This window comes from Tachypleus tridentatus, chromosome 7 (genome assembly GCF_004210375.1).
Source record: "Tachypleus tridentatus isolate NWPU-2018 chromosome 7, ASM421037v1, whole genome shotgun sequence".
NCBI lineage: Eukaryota > Metazoa > Arthropoda > Merostomata > Xiphosura > Limulidae > Tachypleus > Tachypleus tridentatus.
Genome location: NC_134831.1, coordinates 103,306,903 through 103,320,337, shown reverse-complemented (window position 1 = coordinate 103,320,337; position 13,435 = coordinate 103,306,903). Strand labels below are relative to the sequence as shown.

At 32.2% G+C, this 13,435-nt stretch overlaps 1 protein-coding gene across 1 annotated transcript in view; it reads left to right on the top strand.

Annotated features, from left to right (window-relative positions):
* Positions 1-1,201: 1,201 nt before the first annotated feature.
* The window catches only part of LOC143256313 (actin-related protein 3C-like), a 34,017-nt gene continuing 21,783 nt past the window's right edge, over positions 1,202-13,435 (top strand). The window contains 3 exon segments of the mRNA XM_076513388.1: positions 1,202-1,450; positions 4,496-4,639; positions 12,643-12,816. Coding sequence (XP_076369503.1) covers positions 1,217-1,450; positions 4,496-4,639; positions 12,643-12,816 — 552 coding nt within the window. The 5' untranslated portion in view covers positions 1,202-1,216.

Sequence of the window (13,435 nt, the reverse complement as noted above, 5' to 3'; positions counted from 1 at the left end):
TTCTATTCTTTACTTATTTTTATTAATCTAATGCCCCCCACTAGTGCAACGGTATGTCTTTGGATTTACAACCCTAAAATCAGGGGTTCGATTTCCCTTGGTGGGCTCAGCAGATAGCTCGATGTGGCTTTGCTATAAGAAAACACAATCTAATATCAGGATATCTTCAGTAACTAAAACAATTTTTACATTGATGGTTATTGGCTAATATTTTTTAATGCTTATTATCCTTTTACTATGCTATACATTTTGAAATAATTCATTTTGTTAATGTAGTACAGGCATGATTAAAATACATGCTAATTAATGTACAATAAACATTCCTACTGTATGCATCAAAATGTTTTCTTTGTGATGTAATGGATGTTGCATTATGTCGAGTGTGTATGTAAACAACTCGTGTACCACCTACTGAATGGTATCAGAAACAAACAAAATGTGTGAAACATTTCAGACTTTGGATGTTCAAAATTCATACATTTACAAGGATAACTGTGGTATATGAAACAATTCATTTCTTCAAAGTAAAACCTAATTTTAAATAAATGTACTTGCCTCACATCAAGAACATAATTTTCAATTAGGACTATAAATGAGGGTTTGATGGTATCTTTATTGATGTAATTTTGTAAAGTATGAAGAAACTGAAGTTCTTAATCTATGAAGGATAGAATTTTTTTTGTAGTATATATAAACCATTTATCAGTAATATTTATGAAAATTTTGAACTCTGTACATTTAAATGATTTTAATGCTGAGTTTTTCATGACTGAAAAGAATCGTACAAACACTTCTCCCATGTAGTAATTCCCAGAAACAAATCGTTTTTAGAATATGTTCACTTTTTTCTAAACTGTTTTTAGTGATGTATCTACTAAATTTAGGAATTAGTAGTTATTTTAGTAACTATAGATAAAGGGTAATGTGTTAGGAATATTCCATCTATTAGAAAAGATCCAGATGCCAGTGTCAAAGTAGTCAGCATTTAAAGAAGAAATGTTAAGAGTTGAGTGCTTGAACTTGCAACATTTCAACTGTTACTGCCTTTTGTTGTCTGCAGTTAGTTGTGGAAACAGTTATTCTTAAAAATTACTTTTTACAATTAATGTATTTAATAGCTTTAGAACTGTATTTACATATCAGTGACTTTGTATGTCACCCAGCAAAATGAGGGTTGGTGTTGCTTCTCTTTAAAACTTTTTCTTGTGTTTTTAAGATGTTCATTCTGTGTACAACTTCTTGTTCAGTAACATTAGGAATAGTATTATATACTTGTAAAATAATTTTTTTTTTAAATTTTAAGTATTGGTGGTACATAACTAAGAAATACTTAATCTTCAAGGCAGTGTTGGCCTTAGCTGCATCTTGGACATCAAGACAAGTTGGAGAGAGAACACTTACTGGTCTTGTGATTGATTCTGGAGATGGTGTTACACACTGTATACCAGTGGTGAGTAGCAGAATATTACATAAATTGTAATAGTCTTACTAGTCAGATTTATTTAAAATTAATTTTACATACAAAAGGGAAAACTCATTATTTTACTAATGAAATGTGTTTTGGTTTCAAATGACTCTCTTGCTGTGCGTGTTCATACTACGCAGTGTTGTGCCACGATCAGGCTGGCACTGAATATTTGACATGCTGGTTATTTAAACTTTTTGTAATAACCTTGACTTTGTTAATGCTTAACTGTTTTGATAATGAATTATTGATTACTATGAATTATATTATTCAGGATCACCTTTTTAAAATCACATTAGTATTGAAGTATATAATGGGTAATTAATTCTGTATTAAATATTTTTAAGCTGGGTACTTAGTCATTTCACCATGCCTGTTCAGTGACATTCTTAGACCACATTTTTAGATTTAAGAAGTCTTAAATTTAACAGCTAGATAATTAATTGATTCTGATTATATAGCTTTCAAACTGAAAATGTTTAACTACAGTTTTCTTATTAAGTTTGGGGTGTAGTAAAATTTAATGCTCCTTTCAGTTAAACACAATTATTATAACAAAGCCTTTTTATCTCTTCTGATTTCATGGAATTTGAAGTTTTAGAATTTATACATGATTTTTAGTACCACACAGGTATGAAACATTAAACAACTACTTACTGGTTTTGTTGTTGCTTTCACAATATCCAAGAGCTGTATTAAGTTGTACAATGAAAACATCATTTATTTTTGTTTTTTAGTTTTGTCTTTCGAAGTTAACTCTAAAATGAGCAAGAAATGAACAAAATGGGCTTGAACTGGAAACTCAGCTACTTTTCTAGAAAAACCTAAGGTTTTTTTCAATACTTTCTCAAATAGCAGGAAAAGTGTAGAATTTTTAACTGGTTTATATTGTTCAAAGTTTGTAAAGGCATATAAATCATCTAGTTAGAGTTGATTAGACTAGACCTATTGTGGATCATTACATTTTGTTTTTCATATCATTAGCTGATTAGCATTGCAATTTGAGATTTTTTTATAACTGTTTTGTTTTGCTCAGTTAAATTCAGATTGATATAAAATAAATGTTATTTAAAATAGCTCCCCACCCAAAAAAAAAAAACAAAAAAAACTATAGCAGTTACATCCACGAGTTGTCTGTTTATGTAGAACTTTATCCAGTACTTAGCTGGATACTTCTTAAGTAATAACAATTTAAAATACAATTATGGTCTTTAGATATATTTGTCTTCATAAAAGTAGTTACATAACTGGTTTTTTAGAGCTTTCACTAATATATAAACAAACTGATATTGATTAGTACGAAAGACTTCAAGAAAATCCTAGTTTTTGAAATAGTTTTTAATTATAAACTGACATACAATAAATGGTTTTACTTTTGCTCCATTCTTCATTTCTTTTTTTATTAATTTTAAGAGCACCGTGGGCTAAGTGTGGAATAGTGATTTTTGCAGATAATCCATGATGTTTAATTCTCTCTAACAAGTTTCACTCCACACTTTGGTGGGTTATGAAAGAGGGCAAAATTGTTAATCACATTTCTAATCATGTTGAATTACTGTTAAAATTAAACAACTTGTTAGTTTATCTTGAATATGCCAAAACTGATATTTTTATTTGAAATGTTACTGTGTTACAAAATACTAGTCTACTAAAATACATCCAAGACAGGGAAGACTTAAGGTGAGTTTGTTACTACTGGATATGTAACATGAGTGCACGTGCATAATGTCAAGTCATGTTATATGATGACTGGAAGGTCATTTATAATAATAATAATAAGAAGAAGAAGAAAGTATATATCATTATGGCATTTAAGCTATTTAGAATTAACCTTTATATTTTCGTGTTAATATGTAGTCATACTAGAATGAGAAAAGCATAATTTATATTTCCTAATATTTTTATGATGGTTATGGAGTTGGTCAAGTGACAAACCCCATATAGTTGAAGTATAGAAAACAACAGAAAATAGTCTTACTGTAAACAAATGTTTGAAATGTATTTAGGAGGTTTTAGAGACTATGCAAATGAGATTTTTGGAACAAAGAATAGTTTTCTTAATCATAACGTGAAATGACTTTGCACTCGAACTAGTAAAATTTCATTAAAAGTTGTTTGTTTTGTGTGCAAAATATTTCTAACCTTTACTAAAACCCTATTAAACTTTGTGAATATACATATATAGATCATTACTATTTAGAAATAAGTCATTGAACTTGCAATTCTATATGTAAAGAAAAATTTTTAGCTATAAGATATTTAGGTAAGAAACAATCATAACTGCTATAATCAATCCTAAGCTAACAATACTAGTCAGTTGAATCTTCTTTGTGACAAAAACACTGCTAATTTGAAAATACCTTTTTTAGATTATAGTGTGAAATGAGCTCCTTTTAATAACTATAAACATGCATTTTGTAATCTCTACATCTAGGCTACAAAGCTCAAACAAATCTGAAAACTGTCATAGTACTAGTAAGGGTTGACAAAATTTACTTATTTCAACTGTTACTTCAGAAAAATTTAAATTGTATCTGTCAGTAGGTTATGTAAACATCTTATACTCTAAACATACATTTGTACAAGTGGCATTGTATTATTGAAGATGCAGTGTGCTGAAGTGGGATACCTAACAGTACATTTGAAGTTTTAATTAGTTTTAAAATGAAGAACTTAAGTTCAATAACATCAATAGTAGAGGTGTTTTTAACTAAATTTTGAATATAATGCAGCAACTTTTCATAAAAAAGTGTCGAGTGGTACAACACTTCAGCTGTATTAAAAAAAAAGTTAAATTTATTGTTCAACATAATAAAATGGTATGAAGCTGTCTTGTATTCTTTTATTACTTTAAAGTAAAACATTTGTATCTGTGAATTGTATGACTGAAAGTTTGAAGGTAGTATAAGTACATGCAATAAATGTTAAATTTCTACATATGTATGTGGAGTATTAAATTGTCTAGTTTCAATTAACCTCTGATGTAAATATTTTATTTAATTGTAATTTGAAACTATTGCTAACTTATAGGCAGAAGGATATGTAATTGGAAGCTGTATTAAACACATTCCTATTGCTGGACTCAATGTTACCTATTTCATCCAGAGCCTTCTTCGAGAAAGAGAAATTGGCATTCCTCCTGAGCAATCTTTGGAAACGGCTAAGGCTATCAAGGTGATTTTTTTTTTAGTTTGTTTATATTGTTTTGCTTCATTCATAGCATCAAGAATATTAACATTGAGAACTAGAAATGTTTTTTTCCTATACTTCAAAAGAAAGGTAACCATACTTGTCACACAGTTTTTCTTTTTCTAATGTTGAACAAGTGTTTTACAGGTTTAAATCTTTGTTTACTTTCTTAATTTTTATTATTTACACTACTTACTAAACTATAAAGCAAATATTTAGAGGGAAGCTTGTATGTTATTGGGCCTGACATATCCCATTGGTAAAGATGCTCAACTTGCCAGTAGCTATAAATATCTTGAATAAATATTTTCATTGAATATTATCTCAGTTATCTTATCTATTCCACCTCCTGGTTCTTAAGTGCTGCATCTCATTTTCATTGTTCCTGTACTGTTCCTGTGACATTTGTAGTGATATGGAGACTCGTTTAGTCTGTTACTCAAGGTGGCCCTGATGCTACACTTGTGGGTGATCCTGGATATTCTGGAAATAATATTAAGTTGTTTTTTTTCCAGTATCAAACTTTATTCTGTTGGCTTCTTAAAAGCCAAATTTGTCAGTCTACTCTGGCTTATTTTCAGTTGATAAATAGTGTATGAAATTTTGGGTCTTTCCATATTTTCTTTTTGAGTTGGTGCCTTCCTTGATTGGTGGTAATATCTGAGGGTGAATACTTTTCCATCCATCCCCTGATATTGAAGTTCATGCATGGAGATTTATCACTAACTTACACAAAGGGGCAGGTATACTTTATCTGTCACTCAAAATGGCATGCTTTAGCCTACCACTATGAGGTACAAAAGTATTTAGACTTTGAAAGAATAGACCTGTTCCTTTAAAATTTGGGGTTCCATAAAAGATTCTATTGTTAATCTCAATAATCTCAGTATTCTAGGATTTGTGTCCCTAACTATAGTGCTAATATATTTATGCCTCAAACTTTTCTTGGAAGCTTTTCACTGACCACCACATCAATTTGAAGAGTTGGGACTATTATTATCTACATTTTTTTTAGTCTCTTAGCTAGTATGCTGTTGGGATTTGTTGAGTTAAGATGCATGTTTTGCTTCAGGGTGTTTCGTCTACCAGCTGCCATCCTGCATAAGTTTAGTGAGTGCCCATTTCACTGACTGTAGTTGTTTTGTAGGTGTTCCAATATCTTTGGAATCAAGGACTGATGATGCCTATCTGCATACATCTTTGTCATTTTTGATTTCTCATCTTTCTTCAGATGCTACAGAGGGTCATAATTCTATCCCTATTAAACTGTTTGAGCCTACAACATCAACCTCTTAGTACATTGGTAACCAGTGTAGATTTTAGTTCATATCAACAAGGTTTCTCTTTTCAATCAGAATGCTGCCAGTGATGGCAGTTACTAGTGTATGCCTTCTAGAGTTTGTAGGTGCTCGAATCAAAATTTCTGGATGTGTGGAAAAACCTTTACCATGAATGTATAGGTACTGCAGGTACTTGTATCAGGATTAATTATTCGGTTCACCTCTTCACCAACATTATCCACTCAACCTCTAATGTTTCTACCTTTGCAGATTATGATTTTGGAATTTCATTTTAGAGCTATTGGAAATTTGTTAGTTAAGGGGGCAATGAAAAGAGTCATTAGTTCTATCAAAATTTTATTTATCTGTTTTGTTGTGTCCAAGAAGACAGATTGTGTACACTGTGGTCTTTTTGTCTAAATCAATTCTGAGACCCTGAAATGCTTAGTGAGTCATTCCTTGGTGTGCATGGGAATTGTTTACAAGAACTGTGGGAGACTGTTTGTTGCCAACACCAACCTGCAAGTTCCCATAGTGAAATCATGCTGCCACTGCCTCTTTTATGCACAAGGGTTATGTACTACATTTCAGGGCTCTACCTTTCAGTTTAGCATCAGAACTACGTGTGTTCTGGCTGATCATGAGTTTTTCTCATCACTTCCCTTCCCTAGACCTGTGCACAACCATTACATAAATAACGGATTTTTGTTGGCACCATCTTGTTGGTTGACACATCATACCCAGATTCTACTTTCAGAAGCAACTAGAGCAGGCTTTATCAGAGCCTATAAATTTTTCTCTCTCCAATACAATATATCATCTATATCAATGTCTTTTTCAACAGGTATTTTAGTCAGGCTCAGCAGATTTATATTTAACTTGTGTAATAGGCATTGTAACTGTTACTCACCATTCTTCTACTACAAAAGTGTTTTTATCTTTTCATGATGTGTTATTCAAATTTCTCATTCTTTTGGACTAGTGTGCAGGACATTTTGTCAGTGATGTCTATGCAACCAGAAGATCATGAACAGCAATTCACTGGATTCCCCACTTTCCTTGTTCAGGATCAATATCTCCAGTCTCAAGTGATTGTTAGACTGGAACAATACTATAATAGGTATTCCTCTGCTGCCACCTTGTCCAGAAATCCATTGCTTCACAGATGCTTTGTTTCATGGATAGAGTGCATATCTCAATGATAAGGAATTACACCACCTATCAACAGTTGACAAGGCTTCTCTACACAATGCCTTGGACCTTCTTGCTGTTCAAATGGTGATACTTCAAGGTTTGGACTTATTAAAGAAAAAATCATGATGTTCTACGATTTCATAGGAATGCCCAACATCTCCCATCACAGATAGTCAGTACAGTCACTTTATTTTAAACCTTAATTTTCTTTATATCATTCTACTAATTTGCCATATCCCAGAGGTGATGAATTTAATGGCAAAGTAATTGTTTCAACTTGTACATGGGAATGGGCAGAAAGATTCTTTGCAAAATTGTTAAATGGTCTATTTATAGACAAGATTTTTTGCAGATGCACAGGAACATTAATTTCAATAGTTTTATTTTGTTTTTATAAATGATGTTAGTAGTATATAAGCTTAAAAGGTTTTAATTTTATAAGGCAATATTTAAAAAATTCTCATTTTTCCTAGTGTGAAAATTGACTTTTGATGTCTAGGTATGTACTCAGTTTAATTACCACTCATGTGCAAAGTATGAAGTATGTAAATTATCCATCATAATGTGTCATCCATCAGGTAAAGTATAATTTTTATAACCTTCAACCTTATTTGGTTATAGAGCAATAAACTAGAAAATCAGAATCATCTTGCCACATCTACCTGTCATATCCTTGTTGGCAACTTCTATAATAAGTTTTCTTTAATATTTAATGCTTATTTATAATAAATAAAAATTCAGAATTGAAGTTTATCAAATGATTTATTATATAACATTGTTTTCAGAAAATTATAAATTTTTCTTTTAGTCCAAACTGTATTCCCATAAGAAATGCATTGATGAGTTTAGCTGAATTTTTGATGCTACTTATCATATAGTTAGAAAAAAGATCTTAATATTTATAAGATGTATTCTTTTGGCATATTCTGTGTTCGTTGGTGCACTATTTAATTAAATTTGCTGCGAAAATAGGTTAAATTTCATTGATGGTTGACAGTTAAAATATTGAGGTCAATACTACATGTCTTGTTTTTTGTTATCTTTATTAGCATAGAAGTAACTAAAATGTGAAAAATAAGTAAAATTACATTAAAATATTTTTAGGATGTGCTTGCTAGCAATTTCCACGTTCCCTGTGCATTATCTAAGCCAATCGCGGGTCAAATGCACAAGAGCACTGAACATCCTCAGTGTTCTCTCTTCTACCAGTTGGGAGGCAGATCGCTGTTCAATGTTAAAGGTATATCGTGCTCTTATTAGATCGAAACTCGATTATGGATCAATGGTCTATGGCTCTGCCAGACCCTCGGCCTTAAAGATGCTGGACCCCGTTCATCACCAAGGACTTCGACTCTGCACTGGGGCTTTCCGTACCTCTCCAGTTCAAAGCTTATACGTTGAATTTCATGAACCTTCTCTACACCTTTGCCGTTTGCAACTATCTTTACAATATACTTCGAAACTTCATTCCTTACCAAAGCATCCCACCTGGAAATGTGTTTTCCTTCCTCGGTGGGCAGTACTTTTTCAGAACAGACGATCTGTCATTGCTCCATTTGGCCTTCGCATCCGGACGCAATTGGATGAATTGGGTCTGCCCTTGGATAACATTGCAGATTCCACAGGTTGGCCCATCCCACCATGGCTTATTACAGCCCCCAAATGTGACCTTTCTTTCAGTCACCTAAAAAAGGCAGATACTCCAAATTTGAAGTACCGTCTTTTATTCAATGAATATCTTTCAAACAATCACTCAGTTCCCATTTATACAGATGGTTCCAAATCAGGTAACTCAGTGGGCTCTGCTATGGTTTGCTATGGGTCAGTAGTTGCGGCAGAATCCCTTCAACAGCTTCCGTGTTCACTGCTGAACTGTATGCCATATCTCTTGCCCTGGATCATATTGCAGCTGAGCAGTACTCCAACTGCACTATTTATACTGATTCGCTTAGTTCTATACTTGTCTTGGAATCGCTACACGTTAGCTCACATCCTATTCTAGCTGATATTCGAAACCGACTGGCCCATTTCTCATTAGCAGCTACTTCAATCCAGTTTTTCTGGATACCAGGCCATGTTGGTATTCGTGGGGATGAGCTTACAGACATGGCAGCTAAATGTCTGCCTATTCCGTACATGGAATGTGGTGTTATCTTCGAGGCTCGGCTCCGTGCCAGCTGGCAGTCCACTTGGAGTGAGCAACGCGACAACAAACTTTTTCAAATCAAACCCAAAATTGGACTTTGGCCATCTAGCTTCCGTAAAGTTCGGAAGGAGGAAGTTGTTCTTACTAGGCTACGCATTGGTCAGTTTTTTAACTCGTTTTCTTTTATCTGAAACCGATGCACCAATGTGTAGTTTGTGTAACACTCAAATCACTATCAGCCACGTTTTACTTTCTTGCCATCGTTACAATTCTCAACGACAGCAATATTTTAAACATATTTTTTCCCATGGCCAGTCTGTAACATTGGACAGTTATTGGTGATGGTGACTCTGTCCACTTTGATAATGTTTTTAATTTTTTAATGGCCATTAATCTATTTAATCTCATTTAAGTGTTGCATATTTATTCATTACACCTTTTAATTGTGGTTCCTTTTTTACAGTTTTAATCTCTCTCATTCAATTTGACATTGGACAATGGCCAGAACATTAAATAACTCGACACCAGGACTGGAAAGGCCAACTTCAGGTGATTAACGCTACTGTTTGAACTATTCGTTTGAACTACTCGTTAGTTGTCCTGGCGAGTTGTTATTATACTTTTGCTGCATATCATTTCACACTTTTACTACTACACCTTTTAGTACTGGCCATATTGACTCAACCCGGAACCAGGACTGGAAAGACCAACTTCAGGTGACTGACGGTGGTTTTTATACTTACCTGTTAGTCCCCCTGGCGGTTATGATCATTACCATTCTGCTACAGGTAGTCCTTTACAACTTTGTTGACTGGATGTCAACATTGGTTTTTACGCCATTTTCTGTTTTAATTGCCGTTTTGCTTTTATCTTCAATTACTTTTACGAATTTTACTCCATTTACTTGACTTTATCTTTTTACTGGACATTTGGCTACTCATTATTACGATTTTGCGGAGTGTCTTTTAAAACTTTTATTCTTTTACATTTTGATAATAGCTGCTATGACACATAACCCGGAACCAGGACTGGAAAGGCCAACTTCAGGTGATTGACGGTGGTTCTTGAACTTGCCTGTTAGTCTTCCTGGCGGGTTATGATCATTACCTTTTTGCTAGAGTAAATACCTTACAACTTCTTATACTCTGCCTTCTATCTTAACATTGTAGACTAGGTGTCAACATTGGATTTATACTTTTTTGTTTTACCTTCATTTCCATTTATGTCTATTACTACATTTATTTATTTTTTTTTTACATTTTATCAATGTCTGGCACAGATAGCCTCGCTGCTTTGTGCCATAAAACACTAAATCAATCAATCAATTGTTTTCAATTAAATTTACTACTATGAGTGAAATGTAACTACAAATCTTTATTAACAGTCTAAATAAAATGAAAACTAAAAGTACTGTATGAAACTCTAATATTTTTAAATCAAATTCCAAGCATTGACTTGGCCACCAAACAAATACCAACAGTTTATATGCTGCACTATTTGAAGGTGCTTTGCCATTTCATGGGTAAATGAGATATGCTGTGATTTTCAAAACTGTTCAATACTTACAAGCAAACTTGTTACAAGGTGGAACATTCATAAGTGATAGCAAAATGTACTTGATTGTCCAGTTTTGTGAATTCAAAACATTATTTACTAACTTTTATTTTACAGTAAACTACCACTCTGTAAAGAAGTTTTATTTCTGTAGTGGCTTAGTGTTGTTAAATGTAAGGTTTTGTCTATACAGAAGGTTTACAAAGGGTTGAAAACTGAATAGAATACTTCCTATTGTCACTCATACATCATACCAAAAATTACCTTAAAATCTTTAACCTTGACATTTCACAAATTTTAATGTTAAATTGTTTTAGCAACATATTGTATTTTTGTTGGGTTCTTCTTTACAAACAATTTTATAGCATGATACATTTCTGATGAGGCATATAATAAAAACAATAAAATTATAGTTTTTGATACTTCATCTTTATACACATGTCTGTTGTAGAAAATTTTTTCTTGTAGTATTGTATAAAATTATTTATAATACAATGATTCTTTGAAAATACTGAATGTTAAAATAATTTAATAATAGTATAAGTTGGAATATATAAGGAGAAAATATACTGTGTAAATCATACTCAGTGGCAAAAATATGGCATCCATTAGATTACAAAAGTTGTGTTGATACTGGTCCAAAATGTTCAATGTTAGAATTTAGTATACAAGAACAGTTAAAGGGAAAAATATGTGCTTTACAAACATGAAAATGCTGCTGCTTAAATGTGGTCTAAATTCTGTTTTCAACATTGCATTATTTTGTAAAAAATGTGAAGAACATTTGAAATAATCTTTTTTTAATTTATCATTTTTAAAGTTTACTTGCAATGAATATTTTTATGTATATCTAAATTATTTTACAAATGCATAAACTTGTATAAATTTCATGATAAATGGGTGTAACATGGCCAGGTGGGTTAATGTGTTCAACTCATAATCTGAGGGTTCAGATCCCTGTCACACCAAACATGCTTGCCCTTTCAGCTGTGGGGAAGTTATAATGTGATGGTCAATCCCCCTATTTGTTGGTCAAAGAATAGCCCAAGAGTTGGTGGTGGGTAGTAATGCCTAGCTACCTTCCCTCTACCTTGAAGTTAGCATTCCTGCTCCCAACATTGTAGTGGGATATAATTAATATATAGCATGTGTTAAGGCTTACATTTATGGTTATATATGCGTGCACATTCACGGAAGTTTTTGTACCTTAAACATATGGATATAAGTGTGATGTTTTTGTAGTGTAATTCTGTGTTACATTTGTATAATTGTTTTGGCTTGATTCATTTAATCTTAAGTGCAAAAGTACTTGTAACTTTCTATCACAGAGCACTGAATACTTTTGAAAGCCAGCTTGTAGAAAGGTAACAACCAGATGATAATAATGTGTATAGAAAGCTAAGATATTACAGTCAGTGATGTTTTGGGTCTGTCAAAACACTTCATGCTTATTAGAAATCTACAAAAATGTCAGTCATGCCATCTGGAAGGCAATGGTATTTCAAAATAAACCAGTGTAATTGCATTTTATTAGATGTGGCACCTGTACAGTGTAAGGTATATTTTTAGACAAATACATGGTATGAAGAAATGTGTAATCTCAAACTATGAATCACTGCAACCAAGTTTAGCTAAATTTTTAAAGTATATTCTATGAATGTATATAAAAACTTGTTACTGTGATATTTTTCCTTTTCCTTGCTATAAATTAGTTTTGATGAATCCAGATTCTCTTGAAAGATTATTTTTGTTTCATTTTGTTGAAAATCTAGTAATGGTTTTCTAATGTGGTACTTTTGATACTTTTATAATAGGAAAAGTACTGTTACATTTGCCCAGACATTGCCAAAGAATTTTCAAAATATGATCAGGAACCTGCCAAATGGATGAAAAAGTATGAAGGAATCAATACTGTCACCAAACAGACATTTTCTGTAGATGTTGGGTATGAAAGGTTCCTTGGTCCAGAGATTTTTTTTCACCCTGAGGTATGGTTTTTCTGTTTTATTTATATACATATAGTGTGTGTGTGTGTGTGTGTGTGTGTGTAAACATATGAATAAAATTTGACAACTTGTCTGGTATAGGTCTTTAATTTTTATTTTACTGCTGTAACACTGCGGAATCTCTGGGGAAAAAAATAAAAGCATGAATTAATAATGGATGAATAACAAGCAGTTTCAAGCATTTGTTGACATATGTCTGCCTTTATTGAATCTTTTATTGTAGTTGAATTTGTAACAATGTAAAAAAATTGACTTGTTTTGAGAAAAAACATTTCAATTGATAAATTGAAACAAAAAATCCTTTTAAGTTCTGGTCAGGTTCAACATTCATAATTTCTGTGAATTGGGTAATTTGTCAGTATGTGTTGTAATCTAATTTTTATTACTTTTTCTCTGTAATAGTATCTGTTTTCATTGAATATATGTTCTTGTATTTGATTGTATTTTATGCATATTTAAATTTTATTCTTTTTACTTTTTAAGAGCAAATTTAATAAAAAGGAAATGTATCAAGTGTAAGCAAACTAGTTCTAAAATCCATTGGTGGAGGTTTTGTAACTGATAATTGATAGTTTTCTTACACTTGTAACTAGTAACTATA